At 33.8% G+C, this 26,631-nt stretch overlaps 1 protein-coding gene across 3 annotated transcripts in view; it reads left to right on the top strand.

Annotated features, from left to right (window-relative positions):
• The window catches only part of LOC136026370 (CSC1-like protein 1), a 74,247-nt gene that overhangs the window by 31,727 nt on the left and 15,889 nt on the right, over nucleotides 1-26,631 (top strand). For all 3 annotated transcript variants that reach the window (XM_065702915.1, XM_065702913.1, XM_065702914.1), the window contains exons 7-10: nucleotides 2,139-2,405; nucleotides 10,779-10,905; nucleotides 12,695-12,969; nucleotides 14,551-14,901. In XM_065702915.1, the coding sequence (XP_065558987.1) occupies nucleotides 2,139-2,405; nucleotides 10,779-10,905; nucleotides 12,695-12,969; nucleotides 14,551-14,901 (1,020 nt within the window). The remainder of the gene's footprint in view (nucleotides 1-2,138; nucleotides 2,406-10,778; nucleotides 10,906-12,694; nucleotides 12,970-14,550; nucleotides 14,902-26,631) is intronic.

Raw genomic sequence — 26,631 nt, 5'->3', positions numbered from 1 at the left:
TTTATTGTCATTGTTACTTTTGTATGAATGTTACTTTCCGTTTGATTGCTATTGATAATTTCTATCATAACCGCTTTTTGCCGATTTTTGCTGTGAGAATAATTTGAAGTTGGGTGAGTGTTTGCGCACACCACAAATGAAAAACTATCTTGAGAAAGCCTTACCTGACCAGTTGAAATTCATTATTCTGAATAACAAGGTCGTTGACTTAGTATTTATTCTCAGAAAAAGACTATGATAATCGTCGAGAAGGCTTGTTGCTGGCAACCTATTGTGTGTATCATATTCAAGTTCTGAGCAGGTTTGCCAAACCCACACTCCTGATCTGTGCTAAACGACAGTTTTACCGTTGAGTTATGCCTATTGTCTCTATATTTCTCTTCTTTTTATTTAAATGTATGAATATATCTCCTTTTTAACAATGGATCTCTTGGTGCCCATTATTTTGCATTTTTTACTCAAAATTTATCGATTTAAGTTAAGCTGTGAAAATGGTAACGTGTCATCAGAATTTTTATTCAGCTTTCGTACTGCCGAAAGAGAAAAAGACACTGTTCAACATGTTAGTTATAAATAATACTCTACTATTTATCTAAAAAAATAGAAATTTTTATAAAGGTCAGATTAAAAATGGCATCTTTGAAAGATGAAATTTAAATTATATAAGCAGAGCTTGTTATCAGGCAGAACATTGGAAAAAAAGGTCCCTGTATAGACGGTAAAGTAAAGGGGATATGTTCCCAAGATTCGTCTTGCAAACCTAATGAGGGAGAGAACGGTTTATTAAACAACTTAGTAGCTCTTGGCTAATTTGCAGTTGCAAAACATTAAAGACGAAAGTTATGCACTGTTAAACGTAAAAAAAGTCACAAATAAATTATAATATCGGTTTGTCCGTGCAAGTATGGGAATCAGTTTGGACTTCTGTCTGGTTTTGCGGGTAAGATGTCTCGATGCACTGGGTCTAAAAACAGTGCGTTTCCAAACCTCATGACGAGATCACACAATCTTTGTTCTAGAGTGTAATGAGTGCTTCTTGGTAAGGAATATCTCTAGAACCCAGGATAATCCTAACTGCCCTTTTTTACACTGACTCTAGGTCATAAATCAGGTGAGTAGTGTGTAGTACTGAAGGACCCCACACATGGCAGGCGTACTCCAAGACTGGTCGCACATAACAAAGATATGCACGCAGGAGACTTTTGACATCGCAACCAAAGCGGCGCATTTTGGATAGTGTTTGAAGGGAAGCATTACCTTTCCTAATTACACTGTCAACATGTGCGGCGAAAGAACAGTCTCTGGAGAAAACAACACCGAGTATCTTCACTTCTGACACGACAGGAAATGTGACTTCAGTGGGGGAGGTAAAGTCTCTTTTTAGGTTACAAAGCCGAATAATTTTTGACTTGGTAGCGTTAATGATGAGATTGGACTCATTACACTGGGAATTTAATTGGTCAAAAATGTCACCAGCAAACTGGGCTATCGGAGTATTACCCTCAAGTAGATGAGTAAGCACGAGTGATAAGTCATCCACAAACATATACCTGTCTTTGTGCTCGCTCAATATATTGTTGATCACAGCAAGAAATGTTATTTCTACGAGCTTGGTGCCCTATGGGGCCCCGCAGGTTATGTCACTCCATTCGGAGTCAGTGTCTTCTTCGTGGAGGGCAAATACTTTCTGTTGGTGTCCAGACAGAAAATCCAGTACGATTGACAAAGTTTGACGCGTAGCTCCCATTCGCTTTAATATGGAAGGATAACTCCACTTTTGGGCCAAAATGTATGCTTTTCTGGTTGCACCCTCCCCCCACAGATACTCAAACAATAGTGTTGGTACTTGTTCTCCCAATCTATTGTCAAAGAATCTACGTTAAACAGAGACTGCAAATGTATAACATTTCAAACATTAATATTGCAATAGTTATTAGCTAACAAAACAAAATAATTTTACGAAGAAAATGGTAAATATTTAAAAATTAAAATAAGTGCATTTATCGGAATGTATGGTAATTGACAGTTCCAGTATCCTAGCTAGAACATCCAATAATTTCATGTTTTCCTATAGAAAAATTGTCACCAGTCATTTTTTCTTACAAATAGCACTAAAAGAAGTGTTATTCTTTTTTCAGCTCTTGGTTAGTGGTAATACACATTACCCTTTCTCTTCTGTTTTTTGTCATTGGTATATACGTAATGAGGAAGTATTCAGTTGGCCTCCGTTTAAAAGAATCTGGATCTTATATTTCCAAAACGCTTATGATAACGAACGTGCCTCTCAACATGTGCAACGAAGATACTTTAAGGTCACACTTTAATCAAGCCTACCCTGACAAGAGAGTAGAAGACCTTAAAGTTAGTCATGATACAGAGAAGGTAGCAGACCTAGAAAAAAAGAAGTAAGTAAACTTGTTATCTATGTAAACCTCAAACCACGACTAGGGTTTCGGCCTTTTTTCGCTAAATTCAACAATTCTTTTTACAAAATTCCTTGATAGTTTCGTAGCGACTCCTTGTTCTGAGACGTGTAAGAAATATCCAGTAAGAAATTTTGTATATATTCCATATTCATTCTTAGGAATTACGTATTAGACTCTCGAAATGTGCAATCTGAAGTGCAAGCTCCTTAAATGTGTATAACGTATTAAAAAAATAACAGCTTATTATTATATGTTCTGATTAAACCCCAACGTAGAAATGAATGCGCTGAATTGTTCTCACCAATTTAGTTACAACTCTCTCTTACTTTTTTTCTACTCTCTTCACTATCTTTTTTTTTCTCTTTTTTTTTCTTCTATAGTCATATTATTCAAAACAATTAGGCTGACTTAAGGCTGTGTTGCATATTTCATTTTCGAAGAAAATTGTTGATGTTTTTGGGTTTAGGTTTTTGATTACACTGAACATTGCTGCCAATTCTCAAAATTACTTGTGATGATTAACCACAGTATAGATTTGAAGCATTTAAAAAACATTTATTTTCAATATTGCTATTATTGTCAATAAATATTCATATGACAAATCAATTGATTTGTCAAATGCAAATTATAGTCCATGTTTTATTTTTCACTAGTTTGGTTTAAGGCTTTCCCGTACGTAACGTTTCTTTCGTGCTTTTTTTTTGTATTTGTGTTTTCAAGTCTTAAATGTGCGATAATCTACGCTAACATTTCCAGAAAACTGTTTGGACGACCAGTATATTATCATTTTCTGTGGCTATACTGCACATGTAACATGTGATGCCTTGGATAGACAGTGATTGGTTCTGACGCCATAAGACGAAAAAAACTTAGGATCTGATTGCTAATTTATTATCGCCCCTATGTATTTTTTTTCGTATTTATACGCATTTTATGGTTTTAAGCCTATAGGGCTATCTGTGAAATCTTTATATAAAACTATTGAGAGAATAAAAAAAAATGTTTTTAACAATATAATAACAGCCTAGGGTTTGGAACCAAACTATCTATGTCTGTAAATGTTGTCTGTTGTCACTAACATTTTTAATTTGGTTTTGAAATATGATATACAAACCTTCATAGGCGTTCATTTCCTTTATACACCTGTACTTACAGCCATACGGAACGTGGAGTGAATCCAAATAATACTTTTGAATACACGGAAGTGTTTCTAGAATATATTTATTTCTGCCTAATTTGTAAAATTTAAATATTCTTAGACTAACGCAATATTCAAGCGTAAAATAAGTTTCGCGTTACTAGATCAAGTTTATAACATGGTATTCAACTTAACGGAAAATACAATATCGTAAGTAACGCAAAAGCGAATTTCCCCTCCTCAAGGCCCCGCTCTTTACGCTAAAGTTTTTTATTGGTTCAAAAAGAGAGTTGTGAGAAAGAGTCAAACTTTAGCGTAAAGAGCGGGGTGTTGAGAATGGGAGCTCCTTTCATATGCGCAATAATTTCTGTTCGTTTTAATTTTAAATATCGTTCCTTACTTTCAGTTAGAAAAACTTCTTTTTTATTTAATTTCTGAAGGTTTTTCAATTAATGCAGGTTTTGATTTTGGCTCAACGTACATGAATAATGAAAACGAAATTTGCATATTAATTTTACTTTTTTTGGTTTAATGGCTTTCTCAAAGTTTTGATCGGACGATTTTTGAGAAAAAATGGGAGGGGACGGGGCCTAGTTACTCTCCAATTATTTGGCTACTTAAAACGGCCACTAGAACTTTTAATTCTATTTACAAACTTTTTTATTAGTAATAAATATACGTAACTTACAAATTAACTTACGTAACGAACTTCTATATGCGTGTAATTTTATTACATATATGAAGGGGGTCGCCTCGTCGTCAATACCTCGCTCTTTTCGCTAAAGTTCGAATTCTGTTCCAATTCTTTAAGAATGACCCCTGAATCACAAAGGCCGTTTAATTAGAATAAATAGCTCTTTTGAAATTGCTAAAAATACTTTAGCGTAAAGAGCGAGGCATTGAGGAGGGGACGAACCCCTTCATATAGGTAATAATTGCTGTTCATTTTAGGTCTTATCGTTGCTCCTTACTTTCAGTTGAAAAAATTATTTTTTTTTAATTTCGGAATATTTTGTTCTGATTTTGGCTCTCCTTACAGGAATAATTAAAACGAAATTTGCATATTAATTTTACTTTTTTTGGCTAAATGGCTTTCTCAAAGTGTTGATCGGACGATTTTTTTACTTAAAAAGGCCACTAGAACTTTAAATTTTATTTGCGAACGTTTTTATTAGTAATAAATTTACGTAACTAACAAATTACTTACGTAACGAACTTCTATATTCGTATATTCTTATCACGTACTAGCTGTTGGGGTAAGCGCCACCCCGACACCTAGTTGGTGGGGGGTGCATCGCCCCCCCCCTCAAGCCCCCTCGCGCGCGTAAGTCGTTACGTGCCATATTAGTTACGCGCCAGTGTAGTTGTGTCCCTGTTTCCCACTTGTGAATATAGATAGATATATATATATATATATATATATATATATATATATATATATATATATATATATATATATATATATATATATATATATATATATATATATATATATATATATATGTTTTTAACTACGTAAAACTTGCGAATATACAACATTCTTCGCTGTCCAATTGTCTGTGCATATAAATAGATTGTCAGGTTTACCGACTCTTGAACATGCAACATATAATTGTCCATGGGAAAAACAATCCGATAAATATATTTATCGGATATATTTATATTAATATAAATATATTTATCGCAAATTTATTCCATTTATCCGATAATATATTTCTAAGTTTTGTTCTGTAGAATTTACTAAAACTGTCTGAAAATCTAATTTCCTTGCGTCTTCACTTTTAATCTGCTTGAAAAAACTTGTTTTTTACTTAATTTCTGATCATTTTTGAATAATGCTAGAAAATCTGGCTCCACTTCCACAAAAAATTCCTCCCCCGGAAATATCCTTTAGACAGTTCAATCCCGGTGAAAATTTTACCTCGAAGAAATACCCTCAACATCACGCGGAAATTGAGTCGGCAAAGAGAAAGCAAGGCATAAAAATAATCTAGGAAATTTGGGAAATTTTCTCTGAAAAGTTTACTCCCAGAAACTCCAAGAAACTTCCCTCCACATGGAAAATTCTCCTCGTGGTAAGCCCTTCCAGCAGAAAATTCGTCACCACCCAAAAATGTATGCAAACTTCCCGATAACAAATAGGCTACTATACCTAAACAATGGGTAATATTTATAACTTAGACCTTTCCCCAGGGGCTGTTGGGGGTCATGTTATACATAAATGCATAGTCTCAAAATGTGAATCGCCGGTTTTGGGAAAAAAGGCGAGGGAGTGGGCCTAGTTACCCTCCAATCTTTTTGGTAACCTGGAGTAGGATTCTCTCATACGCTGAATCTGATGGTGTGATTTTCATTAAGATTCTTTGGCTTTTAGGGGGGGGGGTCGCTCTTTTCGTAAAATCAGACTGTTTTTCTCAGGTTCGTAGCCTTCGGTAGGTAACACAAAACTTAGTAAAACTTATATATTAGGAATCAGCACAATAAGCCGATTCTTTGGTATAAAAATTCAGTTTTTTAGAGTTCCGGTTAGTATTGAGCCGCGTCGCTCCTTACTTACAGTTTGTTATCATGAACTGTTGTGATAATATATATTTTGTTTCATTAATTTTAGCCTGGGAAATGGTCTCTCTCCAGGTCCAACTGCTACATGAATTGTAGAGAATATTTTACAGTTTCGAAAAATTGTATTCATTTCGATGGCAGGGTGGGGCCCATTAGGACGTGGGGCGCGATTGGGCCAGTCGTTCCAATAGCCCTTAATCTGGTTCTGTTTACTTGTTCATGTGAAGGCCGTTTGTCGAACGAAAAAATTATGAAGAAGAGATTATATGTCGTTTGCTTTCGTTGTTGCATTTTAGTGGGGACATCAACAATGGATGAGGGTCTTTAGACTCTTGCTATGAAGCAATACATTTTTTTTAATGCGTAGCCTATGTGCCTATATACATCCAGGAGGTTGTATTTCCTGCAAAATACGTTCATTAGTACGCGTATGCATTGACTTATTCGTTTACGAACTTGCCCTATGTTATATAGATATCTGAAAAATTAGTTTCATTTAATTTAATCCTGTTTATGCTACTTGTTTTCCGTAGTAAATTTACTCTTTAAACGCGGATTAGTCTTCTTCCTAGTTACTTAGCAGGATTATATTGAGGAGCGCTAAAACATATATACGCAAACACAGACACGACTCAACGCACAAACACACACAAATACACATCGAATGGTCAATTTTATTCTTTTTGTATGATGCAAGCTGTACAAGAATCATGTTCACAGGAATCCTTCTGGAAGCGGAATTGGGGGAGGGTGGTAAATCACAAAAAAAAGGAAAAAACAAGTTAGTTGAAAATATAGAAAATTTGTTAGCACTGTATTTTTATGTGAAAGGAGTTCTTTTTTAAAGAGAAAACATTGGTGTAGAAAATTCACGTTTTTAACCCACCTTTCCCACCCATTCTGTATTTCTTATTTATTTGCCTGCAAAATAAGAAATGTGTTTGTGTTTAATTTAATTAAATGCGTAAGTACTAACATATACAAGAAGCAGAGGAGGGGGACCATAGTAACCCTGTCCCCTAGAAATCTAAAAAAAATAGCGTTAGTTCTTCCATTTTAATTTGATGTGCGAAAGAAAACACTATATTTAGCTCAGCAGTCTTTTACATCATAAACTGTTCGTCTGATTTTATCTTGATAGAATCTAACGTGCTTTTACTAAATAAACATCTTTTGTTTTTTCTCCCATGTTCAATTAGGTTAACAAAGAAAGAACCCAAGTGTCAAAAGACTAATTACGTTTTTGTTAACAGTCTCATAAACGGGTTTGCTATCGGAGATACAAGGAGTGGTGTTACTAAGATTCGTAAGATCTATTTCGAAAATTGAGCGGGGACAGAAGAGGTAATTACCTTTAACAGCCCTCATTTCGCCAGTAGTATCGCCCTTGGAACAAAATTAAATTAAAAACACGTTTTTTTAACTGCATGTAAGGAGCGATATTAAGACTTGAAACGAACAGAAATTATTCCGTATAAGGAAGGAGTTGTCCCCTCCTCAACACCTCACTCTTTACGCTAAAGTTTGACTCTTTCTGACAACTAATTTTTAAAACAATAAAAAACTTTAGCGTAAAGAGTGAGGCGTTGCGGAGGGGACAGCCCCTCTCATATACGGAATAATTTCTGAGCGTTTTTGAACTAATGTTTTGATTTTGGCTCACCGCACATGAATAATTAAAACAAAATTTGTATATTCATTTTTATTTTTTTTTGCTACATGGCTTTCTTATAGTTTTGATCGGATGATTTTGATAAAAAAAAAAGGGCGGAGGAGGAGGCATAGTTGCCCTCCAATTTTCGGTTATTTAAAAATGCTATTAGATTTTTTCTTTACGAGCGTATTTGATAGTAATACACATACGTACCTCACGAATTAACTTACGTAACGAACTTCCATAGTTGTGTATTTTTATTTATGTATATTAGGGGGTTTTCCCCCTCGTCATTACCTCGCTCTTTACGCTAAAGCTTAAATTTTATCCCAAATCTTTATTAATGACCCCTGAAATGCAACCTCTCCCCCGGAGACTGTGGGGGATTAAGTTGTCCCCAAAGACATAGTTATTATGTTTCCGACTAAGCTGAACAGAATGGCTATCTCAAACTTTTGATCCGGTTACTTCAGGGGAAAATGTGCGTGTAGGGGGGCCTAGGTGCCCTCCGATTTTTTTTGGTCACATAAAGAGGGCACTAGAACTTTTAATTTACGTTAGGATGAGCCCTTTCGCAACAGTATAGGACCACTGGGTCGATACGATCACCCCTGGAAAACAAAAACAAATAAACGCGCATCCATGATCTGCCTTCTGGCAAAAAATATAAAATTCCGCATTTTTTTTTAGATAGGAGCTTGAAACTTCTACAATAGGATTCTCTGATACGCTGAATCTGATGGTGTGATTTTCGTTAAGATTCTATTACTTTTAGAGGCTGTTTCCCCCTATTTTCTAAAATAAGGCAAATATTCTCAGGCTCGCAACTTTTGATCGGTAAGGCTTAATGAAACTTATATATTTAAAATTAGCATTAAAATGCGATTCTTTTGATGTAACTATTGTTATCAAAATTCCGTTTTTTAGAGCTTCGGTTGCTATTGAGCCGGGTCGCTCTTTACTTACAGTTAGTTACCACGAACTGTCTGATTAAGTTAAAAAAAATGAAAAGCTTTTGAGGGAAGTAAAGAGCGAATTGAAACTTAAAGCTTTTTTACTCATTCTCAGTTTTACTCAGAGAGTTTTTTCACTCATTCTCAGAGAGAATATAAGCAATGACTAGAAAGTTTATTTATTCTCAGTTACTTTGAAAGCTTTTTTACTCACTCTCAGTTTCTCAGATTTTTTTTTACTCATTCTCAGAGAGAATGTAAACAATGGTTAGAAAGTTTACTTATTCTCAGTTACACAGAAAGCGTTTTTGCACATTCTCAGTTACTTTGAGAGTCTTTTTTCACTCATTCTCAGAGAGAATATAAGCAATGATTAGAAAGTTTACCTATTCTCAGTTACTCGGAAAGCTGTTTTACTCATTCTCAATTACTCAGAGTTTTTTTTTACTCATTCTCAGAGAGAATATAAACAAGGATTAGAATGTTTACTTGTTATCAGTTACCTAGAAAGCTTTTTTACTCATTCTCTGAGAGAATATAAGCAATGATTAGAATGTTTACTTATTCTCAATTACTCAGAAAGCTGTTTTACTTATTCTCAGTTGCTCAGAGTTTTTTTTACTCATTCTCAGAGAGAATATAAACAAGGATCAGAAAGTTTACTTATTCTCAGTTACCTAGTAAGCTTTTTTACTCATTCTCAGTTAATTAGAGTTTTTTCACTCATTCTCAGAGAGAATATAAGCAATGATTAGAAAGTTTACTTATTCTCAGTTACTCAGAAAGCTTTTTTTTTTACTCATTCTCAGTTTCTCATATTTTTTTTACTCATTCTCAGAGACAATATAAGCAATGATTAGAAAGTTTACTTATTCTCAGTTACTCGGAAAGTTTTTTTGCTCATTCTCAGTTTTACCCAGAGAGTTTTTTTTCACTCATTCTCAGAGAGAATATAAGCAATGATTAGAGATTTTACTTATTCTCAAATGCTCGGAAAGCTATTTTACTCATTCTCAGTAACTCAGAGAATTTTTTTCGCTCACTCTCAGCGAGAATGTAAATAATGATAAGAAATTTTACTTATTCTCAGTTATTCAGAAAGTTTTTTTTTTACTCATTCTCAGTTACTCAGAGATTTTTTTTTACTCATTCTCAGAGAGAATATAAACACTGATTAGAAAGTCTGTCTTTTCTTTGCTTCTCCCTAAATGGCAATGCAGTTCAGTCATTGTGTTGCAACACTCTGGTTTTGTCTTCTTTTGTTCTTAGCACCCCGATTTCAGCTTATTCCTAGAAAGTGGTAAGGGTCTAACCTCTGTGGTTTTTACGGAAAGTTTGGACCTCAGGCCGGATTGATGAATATGACTTTGCATTTTGGAAAGCATCGTAGAACTCTTGCCTTTTTTTTGACGGCAGTCGATAGCTCTTGATGAGCTGATCAAAGTATATCTCATCCATTCTTTGGTAGAAAAATTCCATCATGAGATATACCAGTTTGAAAGTTTAAAGGGGTTGACAACTTCAGTAGTAAGGTATACACTGAAGCCAAAAATAGGCCGATACCAATTGTGAGACATATAGGGGAGTTTTAAGCAATAGTCGGTTATTGGCTCATAATTATCTTCGGTAATGAGGGGTTTGTAACTTTTGCTAGTTGGTGGACCTATTATTTGTTTCCGGTGTATTTGACGGTAAGACCAATTTGGTAACAGTGGTAAGACATAGGGGACCTGTAAGTAATAATTGGCTGTTAGACTACAATCATCTTCAGCGATGAGGGGTTTGCGACTTTTGCTAGTTGCAATGAAGGGTATGCTTGCGAGTTGGTATACCTAGTATTTATTTTAAGATCCTTACAGATTAACAACTTCCGCGTTTAATCGAAGCGAGGAAACAAAACCAAAATGTTGCTCTCACAACACTTTACTCGGCGAAGCCGAACAAAGGTTGCCGCAACACCTCACGTTTCCAATGCAACCTAGATCTAATTGTTCTTAACCAAAGAAATAATTTTGAACCTAATTGACTAGCTCTCTCTCTTTTAGGAAAGCTGTGTCTGAGGCATTGGCCTATGTAAACAAGTATAATAGAAATAATAAACCAATGAAGATGCGGCCCTGGAAGTGCGGCTTTCTCTGCTCTCATCTAGACTGCTGTGACTGCTGTGAAACGGTAACAGACAAAATTTGAAAAATTCTAGGCCTCTTTCTCTACTTTGATTCCTTAATAACACGTTAATGCTTAGAAATACATCAACATGAAAACTATAAATGTCAAAATTTCTGAAAATGTAATTATTACAACCAAAGCCAAAGAAAATTGAGCATATTTTGTCTTTTTTTGCAAATTTTACCTCTAATGGCAAGTTTACACCTGATAGTATATTAATAATGTACCATTGTAGCACTAATAGAGTATTAGTACAGTTCAACATAATCTTTATAGTTGTCTATATTGTATCTACTCAACTATACTTTTGCAGCGTAGTTGGCTTTTTTTTCGTATATAAATTATTCTAAAACGAAATCGTTGGTCATAGCTGTTTTGAACTAATTTTAAGACCAAATAGACTGGCTTCATAATTTGCTTTTGGCTTTTATCGTTCCATCTTTTATAATTTATTTCGAACAACCCGGAATATCTCACTTTTAGACTATATTCCTGTAAATGTGAAAAGCAGACCTATATTTCATATTTGTAGTAAAAGTTGACATAAATGCCAGATCTATTTAACCTCACAAACATATGTAGCATTTTAAGTTTATGAACGTTCAGATAAGACCGAAAAAATGGGTTATTTCCTCATGCTTCTCATGTTCTTATTTAAAATTTGGCTCTCCACCTTTGATATAGGAGGTTTGAACGCATTCCTTTGAGAATGAGGCTCACATTTTAAGAAGGGTATTAAATTAAAAGAAATCCTAGGTATCTGATAGTTGGCTAGGTGCTTTCATCTACTTTATGAAAATCATTCTTCTCTCTCTCTCTCTCTCTCTCTCTCTCTCTCTCTCTCTCTCTCTCTCTCTCTCTCTCTCTCTCTCTCTCTCTCTCTCTCTCTCTCTCTCTTGTGTTTGTTTGTCTGTTTTTTCTCTTTCTTTCCCCTTATATATGCATCGTGCGATTGTTGCTCAGTTGTTCAAATCCACTGAATCTAATCCCCCAAAAAATATTTTTTTTTTTGTCGAATGAACACTTTACATTTGATATAAAGATGAAATGATGGCTCAGTCAAGACTACTGCAGATTGTGGATATCAATCTGGGATTATTGTCAATATCCATATTACTGGGATTATTGTCAGATTATTGTAATACTCTCCGGCTATTGGTGTCAAACTCGCACTCTCTCTTGGATTTTGATTTCTTTTAGTTTTTTTTTTCTTTTTTTTGCAACGGAAGTTCACTGGAATCTTAATGTTTTTTCCCTCCCTGTTCATGAAACTTCTTTGTTGTATTAAGCTGGATTGACTTAAACCTTTGAGGATTTAAACTAGATATGCAGTAGAAAGCGTACACGTCTGATTTAAGGGTGGTACTTGTAATTACCATCCAATTGAGGAATATTTTTATATAAACCTATTTTTATTTATGGTGGTTCTGTAAAAATAACGAAACTTCTTCTTAGATTTTTCTTCATATTGCAAAGAAATATAAAAAGTCTTTCTTTTGCACCCAGGGGCGTAACTTTGAAGACTGTTGCCTATCCTATTTATTTTACTGACGGGTGCAGTTTATTCGGCCTATATCTCCTCTTTAGAAGGGTGGTTAGGGGGATGTTTTCCTATAATAGAAATAATTTTTCCTTAAGATTGAGTACATCAACTGTGTTTAAATATTTTTTGCTAGAAACTTTTTTTTTTAAATAAAGAAGGATTTTCGAATTTTGTCTGTATATTTACTCGTCCAAGGAGAGGTTTTTAAAAATCAATATGCACTTTAAATCATAGACGTATGTTCTGCAGGTCGATGCTCGCAGCCACTACCAGAATGAGGAAGGCTCTCTCTCACGGAAGCTGCACTGGGCAAAAAGGAAAGCTCGCGATAACCCCTTGGGTATTTTTTTCGTAACATTTGGGACTCCAGAGGATGCTCAAAAGGTTTTGAAAGATCATACTTTACGAAGAAGGGGAAACGGGATATCCATCACCAAAAACCCAGGAAGATCAGAGCTGTCCACTGCGCTGAATCCTAAGGATTGGAAAGTCAAATTTGCACCTCCTGCAGCAGACATTTACTGGTAGTTAACATAAACTTTTCGTAAAAAAATGTGCTGATTGATTGGTATATTATTGCTCAGTTCAACTTTTGAAACTTTTCGAAACTACTGAAGCTTTTTTTGGTGCGTTTGCATATAGATATAGACAAAAACCCACGCTGATGTAGGGACAACACTAATAAATGACACCTCTAAAAAACTTATTTTGACGAACGAGCGCATAAACCTGTGTTTATTTTTGTATTCGAAGAGTGAACAATATAGTTGTTTTTTTTATCCTTTGTGCTTAGCAATCTCGTAATGTTGTGCCTCTCATTAAAGTGAAAAGCTTGTTGTAGCATCAGTAAAAGAAACAGTTCTTTTCTTTTTCGGATTTTCTTTTATTGTTAAACGCCATATTTTTTAATTATTACTGTTTTTAAATTTAAATTATTTAAATTCATTTTTACTTAAATTTTCAGTAAAAACTTACCTCTCATTTTTCAGACTCTTTTTCTTCTATTAATTTGTATTAACTTTTAATTAATTAATTGAATTAATTAGTTGCTTAATTGAATTAAGTTAATTTTAATTATCTGATATATAAGATTTCCGGTATCCAACAGAACAAGAATTACTAAACAGTCAGCTTCACTTACTACCGTTTGTAATCTTTAGAGGTTTTTGTTTCTGGGCTAACTAGGATTCTTTCTCTTAAACTTTGCCTGACAGGCTCAGAGGTTTTCCAGTCGCGGATTTTTTTTTCAAGCAAACTCTGCTTCTCTGTAGTAACTCACTATTGTTCACGGATGACGTTAAATGTCTCTGCAGGTGTCTGGAAACTTTTTTTAAAGTAAACTCTGTTTCTCTGCAGTAACATGTAATAGATTACGCTATAGATCATTGTAGGTCACAAAAAAAAATTCAAGGAAACTCTTTGTTTCTCTGAAGTAATTTGCTGTAGATCTTGGATCACTTTATAGGTCATTGTAGGTCACGGAAAAGTTTTTATGGACACTCTTTTTCTCAAGCTTTTTGTTTTTTAGCTCTCTGTTTCTCTGCAGTTTTACGTTAAAGGTTACGGATAATGTTATAGGTCACTCAAGGGAACGAGTCACCCCCTTTACCCTGAGAGGGGTATTCACCCCGGACAATTCTCATTAATAAACGATTGGAATGCTATCAATTAAATTGGCTTTTATTTAGGAAAATAAATAGAAATAGCAAGTCCGGACGTTGTGCTACAATTCGTAGTTAAACAAACAGGGCATTGCATACTGGTTACAAAAGGCTTGTCACTTGAATAATGTCGCTACGCCGCCTCATTTAGTTTGATCGAGAAAGCCAAAGGCTGCCTTTTTGCAAATATCCACGTCTATTGGAAATCCTCCCTCCTAGACTAAGTACGACACGTCGTTGGGTTCAATGTGTTGTCGCTCTTTTCATTTGGATCCTAAGACGTCTTATTATTTTTATTTTTTTTTATTGTTATTATTTTTATTATTAATAATTATTATGAATAGTATTTTCGTTTTTACTTTTAATGTATTTTGTTTTACTAAAATTGTTCTTCTTATGAAATTTTTATCTTAAATTATTACTTTTTAAGAACTATTCTTTTAGGGAGCATCTTCGAACAAACGGAAAATTTTGGCTTCTTCGTTGGGTAGTCATTCATATTATTCTGCTGCTGTTTTTGATCTTCTTTTCGACGCCATCTGTCGTCATTAACAATCTGGATTTTGTTCTTCTTCCTCTCAAACAAGAACTGGGAAAGATAAACCCGCTTTTCTCGGAGTTTCTTGCCACTATTCTTCTGTTGAGCACAGCTGCCCTACTGCCTGTTCTTATATCATTATCCGACCGATTCCTGTCTCACTGGACCCGTTCGGATGCCAACATGTCAGTGATGGTGAAAACATTCATTTTCCTGCTTTTCATGGTGTTGTTGCTCCCCTCTCTTGGGCTTGTGAGGTAACATTATTTTATCCAGTTTTCTTTCTTTTTTATAGGTAAATCCAAGTGCATAATCGAACCAACCCTGTATTTTGAGTTACGAGCTCTTTTAAAATAGGCTTTTTGGAATGTAATCGTTAATATATATCTTGGTATTTTGAACAAAAACTCAGAAATAGGGAAAATTTAGCCAGAAAAATATTAGCCAGTTGTCAAATATTTAGGGATCTCTTTATATTCTATTTATGGATCTTAACGATGATATAAATACTTGTATATTTGCAGCTTATTTGCATATGCATTTGTAATTGTTTCATCTTGCCAACAATCAGATTGTTCATTGTCTTAATTGTCCTTATTCAGAGTGATGGTTCTTTTTTAGTATCTAAAACATTTATTAATATTATAAGATAATATACTCAAGGAAATAGATGAGTCCCCACCTTCTCTCCACATATGCACAAAGAATCTCTGGAGAAAAGTGAACTATGGGTTAGTAATGTCGATTTAGTAAGTTATTAATGTTAATTAGTAAGTTAGCATTGCCAACTTATCCAGATATTTTAATATCAAAATAAGAAAGGAAAAAAAATCAAGCCTCTGTCCAGTGTGAATGCTTACTAATATCTTTAAAAACAGGTTTAAAAATGGTTCATGTAGGTGGTGCCTTAAAATAAGAAAAGAGGAAACGAAAACATATATTCCGTCGTAAAAGATGATTAGTATTCATTTAAATAGGTTTAGAAATTGTGTATTTACATTAGGTCTAGTGGTAGAGAGGAAAGTATTTTTAGTGTATATTTTAAAATGGAAAACTGAATTTAATTTGGGCTCTGACAAAAACATAATTCTGTCAGAATTTATTTCCAGGTGGAAAGAACAAAGCGTTGTTGCTGTTTCAATTCTACCAGGTTGAAAGAACAATTCTATGAATTTTTGATGATAGAAATTCAATGAAAAAACATCCCTAAAAATATGTCTAATAAAAATACAGTGGATCAATTTTAGCAGTAAATAGACAGTATGCTTGTATTAATTTTAAGCCGAATTTTGTCGGATTTTTCAGCGACGAAATTTTTATGATATATTTTTGTTGTTGTTGCTCAGTTCTGAAATGAAGTGTCAAATCGCAGTTTCACTCTAGTCATAGATTAGGTTTAGGCTCTCTTTTTTAAAATTGGTTCATAGTTTACTTTTTCAACTGATAGGGAAAATGTTGAATGAAAAAAGAAAAAAAAATGATTTAAGAATATTAAAAAAGGATACTTACCTACTTAAATTCTGTATATCTGCATGATTCAATAAAGTTTATCGAGACCATGGTAAACAAGCTTAATTTTTAAGCTTCATAGACACGATTGTTGAAAGAGAGAGGGTGGTATAGGGTTTTATACCACCCAAATACCTTTCAATTACGCAGTCTCGATTGCCCTTTCAATCGCGACTTATGTTGTTTTATATGATACGTGTTTTATCTTGGTTTGAAATGTTTTTAAACGTGTTTTAACTCGTTTTTAAATGCTTTTAAACACTTACAACAGGTTTGAAATCAATTTTTTTAAATACAAGTACAAAGCATCTTGATCTTTCTGCACTATAAAATAAATGATGGATATATAGCTGACTATAAAGCTCATTCATAACTAACTCGAAAGCGTGAGAAACGTCGTGTACAATTAAGAATAACCTGTCAGATGTGTTTGTAGATTCTAATAAAGTAATAGCAAGGATTGTATAATCATTTTTACGACTGAAAGGAGATGAGTAAGTCGTACTTAAATCAGCTATAACAGGTAGTTCCAGTAATTTACGAATAATACAAAAAAAAGAGAAGATAACGAGGAAACGTGTGCAGTGAAACAGTGAATATTGCATTGAATACAACCTAAGCGGATAATTTGGCTACATATTCAACAGCTATCGTCATTGGAATACAATTTAATTTACAATCGCTGTGAATACAACCTAAGCGGATAATTTGGCTACATATTCAACAGCTATCGTCATTGGAATACAATTTAATTTACAATCGCTGTGAATACAACCTAAGCGGATAATTTGGCTACATATTCAACAGCTATCGTCATTGGAGTACAATTTAATTTACAATCGCTGTGAATACAACCTAAGCGGATAATTTGGCTACATATTCAACAGCTATCGTCATTGGAATACAATTTAATTTACAATCGCTGTGAATACAACCTAAGCGGATAATTTGGCTACATATTCAACAGCTATCGTCATTGGAATACAATTTAATTTACAATCGCTGTGAATACAACCTAAGCGGATGATTTGGCTACATATTCAACAGCTATCGTCATTGAAATACAATTTAATTTACAATCGCTGTGAATACAACCTTAGCGGATAATTTGGCTACATATCCAACAGCTATCGTCATTGGAGTACAATTTAATTTACAATCGCTGTGAATACAACCTAAGCGGATAATTTGGCTACATATTCAACAGCTATCGTCATTGGAATACAATTTAATTTACAATCGCTGTGAATACAACTTAAGCGGATGATTTGGCTACACATTCAACAGCTATCGTCATTGAAATACAATTTAATTTACAATCGCTGTGAATACAACCTAAGCGGATAATTTGGCTACACATTCAACAGCTATCGTCATTGAAATACAATTTAATTTACAATCGCTGTGAATACAACCTTAGCGGATAATTTGGCTACATATTCAACAGCTATCGTCATTGGAATACAATTTAATTTACAATCGCTGTGAATACAACCTAAGCGGATAATTTGGCTACATATTCAACAGCTATCGTCATTGGAATACAATTTAATTTACAATCGCTGTGAATACAACCTAAGCGGATAATTTGGCTACACATTCAACAGCTATCGTCATTGAAATACAATTTAATTTACAATCGCTGTGAATACAACCTAAGCGGATAATTTGACTACATATTCAACAGCTATCGTCATTGGCATACAATTTAATTTACAATCGCTGTGAATACAACCTAAGCGGATAATTTGGCTACATATTCAACAGCTATCGTCATTGGAATACAATTTAATTTATAATTGCTGTGAATACAACCTAAGCGGATAATTTGGCTACACATTCAACAGCTATCGTCATTGAAATACAATTTAATTTACAATCGCTGTGAATACAACCTAAGCGGATAATTTGGTTACATATTCAACAGCTATCGTCATTGAAATACAATTTAATTTACAATCGCTGTGAATACAACCTAAGCGGATAATTTGGCTATACATTCAACAGCTATCGTCATGGAAATACAACTTAATTTACAATCGCTGTGAATACAACCTAAGCGGATAATTTCGCTGCATATTCAACAGCTATCGTCATTGGAATACAATTTAATTTACATTCGCTGTGAATACAACCTAAGCGGATAATTTGGCTACATATTCAACAGCTATCATCATTGGAATACAATTTAATTTATAATCGCTGTGAATACAACCTAAGCGGATAATTTGGCTACACATTCAACAGCTATCGTCATTGAAATACAATTTAATTTACAATCGCTGTGAATACAAGCTAAGCGGATAATTTGGCTACATATTCAACAGCTATCGTCATTGAAATACAATTTAATTTACAATCGCTGTGAATACAACCTAAGCGGATAATTTGGCTACACATTCAACAGCTATCGTCATTGAAATACAATTTAATTTACAATCGCTGTGAATACAACCTAAGCGGATAATTTGGCTACATATTCAACAGCTATCGTCATTGGAATACAATTTAATTTACAATCGCTGTGAATACAACCTAAGCGGATAATTTGGCTACATATTCAACAGCTATCGTCATTGGAATACAATTTAATTTACAATCGCTGTGAATACAACCTAAGCGGATAATTTGGCTACATATTCAACAGCTATCGTCATTGGAATACAATTTAATTTATAATCACTGTGAATACAACCTAAGCGGATAATTTGGCTACACATTCAACAGCTATCGTCATTGAAATACAATTTAATTTACAATCGCTGTGAATACAACATAAGCGGATAATTTGGCTACATATTCAACAGCTATCGTCATTGAAATACAATTTAATTTACAATCGCTGTGAATACAACCTAAGCTGATAATTTGGCTACACATTCAACAGCTATCGTCATTGAAATACAATTTAATTTACAATCGCTGTGAATACAACCTAAGCGGATAATTTGGCTACATATTCAACACCTATCGTCATTGGAATACAATTTAATTTACAATCGCTGTGAATACAACCTAAGCGGATAATTTGGCTACATATTCAACAGCTATCGTCATTGGAATAGAATTTAATTTATAATCGCTGTGAATACAACTAAGCGGATAATTTGGCTACACATTCAACAGCTATCGTCATTGAAATACAATTTAATTTACAATCGCTGTGAATACAACCTAAGCGGATAATTTGGCTACATATTCAACAGCTATCGTCATTGAAATACAATTTAATTTACAATCGCTGTGAATACAACCTAAGCGGATAATTTGGCTACATATTTAACAGCTATCGTCATTGGAATACAATTTAATTTACAATCGCTGTGAATACAACCTAAGCGGATAATTTGGCTACATATTCAACAGCTATCGTCATTGAAATACAATTTAATTTACAATCGCTGTGAATACAACCTAAGCAGAAAATTTGGCTACATATTCAACAGCTATCGTCATCGGAAAACAATTTAATTTACAATCGCTGTGAATATAACCTAAGCGGATAATTTGGCTACATATTCAACAGCTATCGTCATTGGAATACAATTTAATTTACAATCGCTGTACAACCTAAGCGGATAATTTGGCTACACATTCAACAGCTATCGTCATTGAAATACAATTTAATTTACAATCGCTGTGAATACAACCTAAGCGGATAATTTGGCTACATATTTAACAGCTATCGTCATTGGAATACAATTTAATTTACAATCGCTGTGAATACAACCTAAGCGGATAATTTGGCTACACATTCAACAGCTATCGTCATTGAAATACAATTTAATTTATAATCGCTGTGAATACAACCTAAGCGGATAATTTGGCTACACATTCAACAGCTATCGTCATTGAAATACAATTTAATTTACAATCGCTGTGAATATAACCTAAGCGGATAATTTGGCTACATATTCAACAGCTATCGTCATTGGAATACAATTTAATTTATAATCGCTGTGAATACAACCTAAGCGGATAATTTGGCTACACATTCGACAGCTATCGTCATTAAAATACAATTTAATTTACAATCGCTGTCAATACAGCCTAAGCGGATAATTTGGCTACATATTCAATAGCTATCGTCATTGGAATACAATTTAATTTACAATCGTATTGAATACAACCTAAACGGATAATTTGGCTACACATTCAACAGCTATCGTCATTGAAATACAATTTAATTTATAATCGCTGTGAATACAACCTAAGCGGATAATTTGGCTACATATTCAACAGCTATCGTCATTGGAATACAATTTAATTTATAATCGCTGTGAATACAACCTAAGCGGATAATTTGGCTACACATTCAACACCTCGTCATTGAAATACAATTTAATTTACAATCGCTGTGAATACAACCTAAGCGGATAATTTGGCTACATATTCAACAGCTATCGTCATTGGAATACAATTTAATTTACAATCGCTGTGAATACAACCTAAGCGGACAATTTGGCTACATATTCAACAGCTATCGTCATTGGAATACAATTTAATTTACAATCGCTGTGAATACAACCTAAGCGGATAATTTGGCTACACATTCAACAGCTATCGTCTTTGAAATACAATTTAATTTATAATCGCTGTGAATACAACCTAAGCGGATAATTTGGCTACACATTCAACAGCTATCGTCATTGAAATACAATTTAATTTACAATCGCTGTGAATACAACCTAAGCGGATAATTTGGCTACATATTCAACAGCTATCGTCATTGAAATACAATTTAATTTACAATCGCTGTGAATACAACCTAAGCGGATAATTTGGCTACACATTCAACAGCTATCGTCATTGAAATACAATTTAATTTACAATCGCTGTGAATACAACCTAAGCGGATAATTTGGCTACATATTCAACAGCTATCGTCATTGGAATACAATTTAATTTACAATCGCTGTGAATACAACCTAAGCGGATAATTTGGCTACACATTCAACAGCTATCGTCATTGAAATACAATTTAATTTACAATCGCTGTGAATACAACCTAAGCGGATAATTTGGCTACATATTCAACAGCTATCGTCATTGGAATACAATTTAATTTACAATCGCTGTGAATACAACCTAAGCGGATAATTTGGCTACATATTCAACAGCTATCGTCATTGGAATACAATTTAATTTATAATCGCTGTGAATACAACCTAAGCGGATAATTTGGCTACATACAGCTATCGTCATTGGAATACAATTTAATTTACATTCGCTGTGAATACAACCTAAGCGGATAATTTGGCTACATATTCAACAGCTATCGTCATTGGAATACAATTTAATTTACATTCGCTGTGAATACAACCTAAGCGGATAATTTGGCTACATACAGCTATCGTCATTGGAATACAATTTAATTTATAATCGCTGTGAATACAACCTAAGCGGATAATTTGGCTACATATTCAACAGCTATCGTCATTGGAATACAATTTAATTTACAATCGCTGTGAATACAACCTAAGCGGATAATTTGGCTACATACAGCTATCGTCATTGGAATACAATTTAATTTATAATCGCTGTGAATACAACCTAAGCGGATAATTTGGCTACATATTCAACAGCTATCGTCATTGGAATACAATTTAATTTACAATCGCTGTGAATACAACCTAAGCGGATAATTTGGCTACATACAGCTATCGTCATTGGAATACAATTTAATTTACAATCGCTGTGAATACAACCTAAGCGGATAATTTGGCTACATATTCAACAGCTATCGTCATTGGAATACAATTTAATTTATAATCGCTGTGAATACAACCTAAGCGGATAATTTGGCTACATATCCAACAGCTATCGTCATTGGAGTACAATTTAATTTACAATCGCTGTGAATACAACCTAAGCGGATAATTTGGCTACATATTCAACAGCTATCGTCATTGGAATACAATTTAATTTACAATCGCTGTGAATACAACCTAAGCGGATAATTTGGCTACATATTCAACAGCTATCGTCATTGGAATACAATTTAATTTACAATCGCTGTGAATACAACCTAAGCGGATGATTTGGCTACACATTCAACAGCTATCGTCATTGAAATACAATTTAATTTACAATCGCTGTGAATACAACCTTAGCGGATAATTTGGCTACATATCCAACAGCTATCGTCATTGGAGTACAATTTAATTTACAATCGCTGTGAATACAACCTAAGCGGATAATTTGGCTACATATTCAACAGCTATCGTCATTGGAATACAATTTAATTTACAATCGCTGTGAATACAACTTAAGCGGATGATTTGGCTACACATTCAACAGCTATCGTCATTGAAATACAATTTAATTTACAATCGCTGTGAATACAACCTAAGCGGATAATTTGGCTATATATTCAACAGCTATCGTCATTGAAATACAATTTAATTTACAATCGCTGTGAATACAACCTTAGCGGATAATTTGGCTACATATTCAACAGCTATCGTCATTGGAATACAATTTAATTTACAATCGCTGTGAATACAACCTAAGCGGATAATTTGGCTACATATTCAACAGCTATCGTCATTGGAATACAATTTAATTTACAATCGCTGTGAATACAACCTAAGCGGATAATTTGGCTACACATTCAACAGCTATCGTCATTGAAATACAATTTAATTTACAATCGCTGTGAATACAACCTAAGCGGATAATTTGACTACATATTCAACAGCTATCGTCATTGGCATACAATTTAATTTACAATCGCTGTGAATACAACCTAAGCGGATAATTTGGCTACATATTCAACAGCTATCGTCATTGGAATACAATTTAATTTATAATTGCTGTGAATACAACCTAAGCGGATAATTTGGCTACACATTCAACAGCTATCGTCATTGAAATACAATTTAATTTACAATCGCTGTGAATACAACCTAAGCGGATAATTTGGTTACATATTCAACAGCTATCGTCATTGAAATACAATTTAATTTACAATCGCTGTGAATACAACCTAAGCGGATAATTTGGCTATACATTCAACAGCTATCGTCATGGAAATACAACTTAATTTACAATCGCTGTGAATACAACCTAAGCGGATGATTTGGCTACACATTCAACAGCTATCGTCATTGAAATACAATTTAATTTACAATCGCTGTGAATACAACCTTAGCGGATAATTTGGCTACATATCCAACAGCTATCGTCATTGGAGTACAATTTAATTTACAATCGCTGTGAATACAACTTAAGCGGATGATTTGGCTACACATTCAACAGCTATCGTCATTGAAATACAATTTAATTTACAATCGCTGTGAATACAACCTAAGCGGATAATTTGGCTACACATTCAACAGCTATCGTCATTGAAATACAATTTAATTTACAATCGCTGTGAATACAACCTTAGCGGATAATTTGGCTACATATTCAACAGCTATCGTCATTGGAATACAATTTAATTTACAATCGCTGTGAATACAACCTAAGCGGATAATTTGGCTACATATTCAACAGCTATCGTCATTGGAATACAATTTAATTTACAATCGCTGTGAATACAACCTAAGCGGATAATTTGGCTACACATTCAACAGCTATCGTCATTGAAATACAATTTAGTTTACAATCGCTGTGAATACAACCTAAGCGGATAATTTGACTACATATTCAACAGCTATCGTCATTGGCATACAATTTAATTTACAATCGCTGTGAATACAACCTAAGCGGATAATTTGGCTACATATTCAACAGCTATCGTCATTGGAATACAATTTAATTTATAATTGCTGTGAATACAACCTAAGCGGATAATTTGGCTACACATTCAACAGCTATCGTCATTGAAATACAATTTAATTTACAATCGCTGTGAATACAACCTAAGCGGATAATTTGGTTACATATTCAACAGCTATCGTCATTGAAATACAATTTAATTTACAATCGCTGTGAATACAACCTAAGCGGATAATTTGGCTATACATTCAACAGCTATCGTCATGGAAATACAATTTAATTTACAATCGCTGTGAATACAACCTAAGCGGATAATTTGGCTACATATTCAACAACTATCGTCATTGGAATACAATTTATTTTACAATCGCTGTGAATACAACCTAAGCGGATAATTTCGCTACATATTCAACAGCTATCGTCATTGGAATACAATTTAATTTACATTCGCTGTGAATACAACCTAAGCGGATAATTTGGCTACATATTCAACAGCTATCATCATTGGAATACAATTTAATTTATAATCGCTGTGAATACAACCTAAGCGGATAATTTGGCTACACATTCAACAGCTATCGTCATTGAAATACAATTTAATTTACAATCGCTGTGAATACAACCTAAGCGGATAATTTGGCTACATATTCAACAGCTATCGTCATTGAAATACAATTTAATTTACAATCGCTGTGAATACAACCTAAGCGGATAATTTGGCTACATATTCAACAGCTATCGTCATTGAAATACAATTTAATTTACAATCGCTGTGAATACAACCTAAGCGGATAATTTGGCTACATATTCAACAGCTATCGTCATTGGAATACAATTTAATTTACAATCGCTGTGAATACAACCTAAGCGGATAATTTGGCTACATATTCAACAGCTATCGTCATTGGAATACAATTTAATTTACAATCGCTGTGAATACAACCTAAGCGGATAATTTGGCTACATATTCAACAGCTATCGTCATTGGAATACAATTTAATTTATAATCACTGTGAATACAACCTAAGCGGTTAATTTGGCTACACATTCAACAGCTATCGTCATTGAAATACAATTTAATTTACAATCGCTGTGAATACAACATAAGCGGATAATTTGGCTACATATTCAACAGCTATCGTCATTGAAATACAATTTAATTTACAATCGCTGTGAATACAACCTAAGCTGATAATTTGGCTACACATTCAACAGCTATCGTCATTGAAATACAATTTAATTTACAATCGCTGTGAATACAACCTAAGCGGATAATTTGGCTACATATTCAACACCTATCGTCATTGGAATACAATTTAATTTACAATCGCTGTGAATACAACCTAAGCGGATAATTTGGCTACATATTCAACAGCTATCGTCATTGGAATAGAATTTAATTTATAATCGCTGTGAATACAACTAAGCGGATAATTTGGCTACACATTCAACAGCTATCGTCATTGAAATACAATTTAATTTACAATCGCTGTGAATACAACCTAAGCGGATAATTTGGCTACATATTCAACAGCTATCGTCATTGAAATACAATTTAATTTACAATCGCTGTGAATACAACCTAAGCGGATAATTTGGCTACATATTTAACAGCTATCGTCATTGGAATACAATTTAATTTACAATCGCTGTGAATACAACCTAAGCGGATAATTTGGCTACATATTCAACAGCTATCGTCATTGAAATACAATTTAATTTACAATCGCTGTGAATACAACCTAAGCGGATAATTTGGCTACATATTCAACAGCTATCGTCATCGGAAAACAATTTAATTTACAATCGCTGTGAATATAACCTAAGCGGATAATTTGGCTACATATTCAACAGCTATCGTCATTGGAATACAATTTAATTTACAATCGCTGTACAACCTAAGCGGATAATTTGGCTACACATTCAACAGCTATCGTCATTGAAATACAATTTAATTTACAATCGCTGTGAATACAACCTAAGCGGATAATTTGGCTACATATTTAACAGCTATCGTCATTGGAATACAATTTAATTTACAATCGCTGTGAATACAACCTAAGCGGATAATTTGGCTACACATTCAACAGCTATCGTCATTGAAATACAATTTAATTTATAATCGCTGTGAATACAACCTAAGCGGATAATTTGGCTACACATTCAACAGCTATCGTCATTGAAATACAATTTAATTTACAATCGCTGTGAATATAACCTAAGCGGATAATTTGGCTACATATTCAACAGCTATCGTCATTGGAATACAATTTAATTTATAATCGCTGTGAATACAACCTAAGCGGATAATTTGGCTACACATTCGACAGCTATCGTCATTAAAATACAATTTAATTTACAATCGCTGTCAATACAGCCTAAGCGGATAATTTGGCTACATATTCAATAGCTATCGTCATTGGAATACAATTTAATTTACAATCGTATTGAATACAACCTAAACGGATAATTTGGCTACACATTCAACAGCTATCGTCATTGAAATACAATTTAATTTACAATCGCTGTGAATACAACCTAAGCGGATAATTTGGCTACATATTCAACAGCTATCGTCATTGGAATACAATTTAATTTATAATCGCTGTGAATACAACCTAAGCGGATAATTTGGCTACACATTCAACACCTCGTCATTGAAATACAATTTAATTTACAATCGCTGTGAATACAACCTAAGCGGATAATTTGGCTACATATTCAACAGCTATCGTCATTGGAATACAATTTAA

The sequence above is a fragment of the Artemia franciscana genome, chromosome 4 (genome assembly GCF_032884065.1).
Source record: "Artemia franciscana chromosome 4, ASM3288406v1, whole genome shotgun sequence".
Classification (NCBI taxonomy): Eukaryota; Metazoa; Arthropoda; class Branchiopoda; order Anostraca; family Artemiidae; genus Artemia; species Artemia franciscana.
The sequence above is the reverse complement of the archived record's forward strand: the minus strand, read 5'-3'. Positions and strand labels throughout refer to the sequence as shown.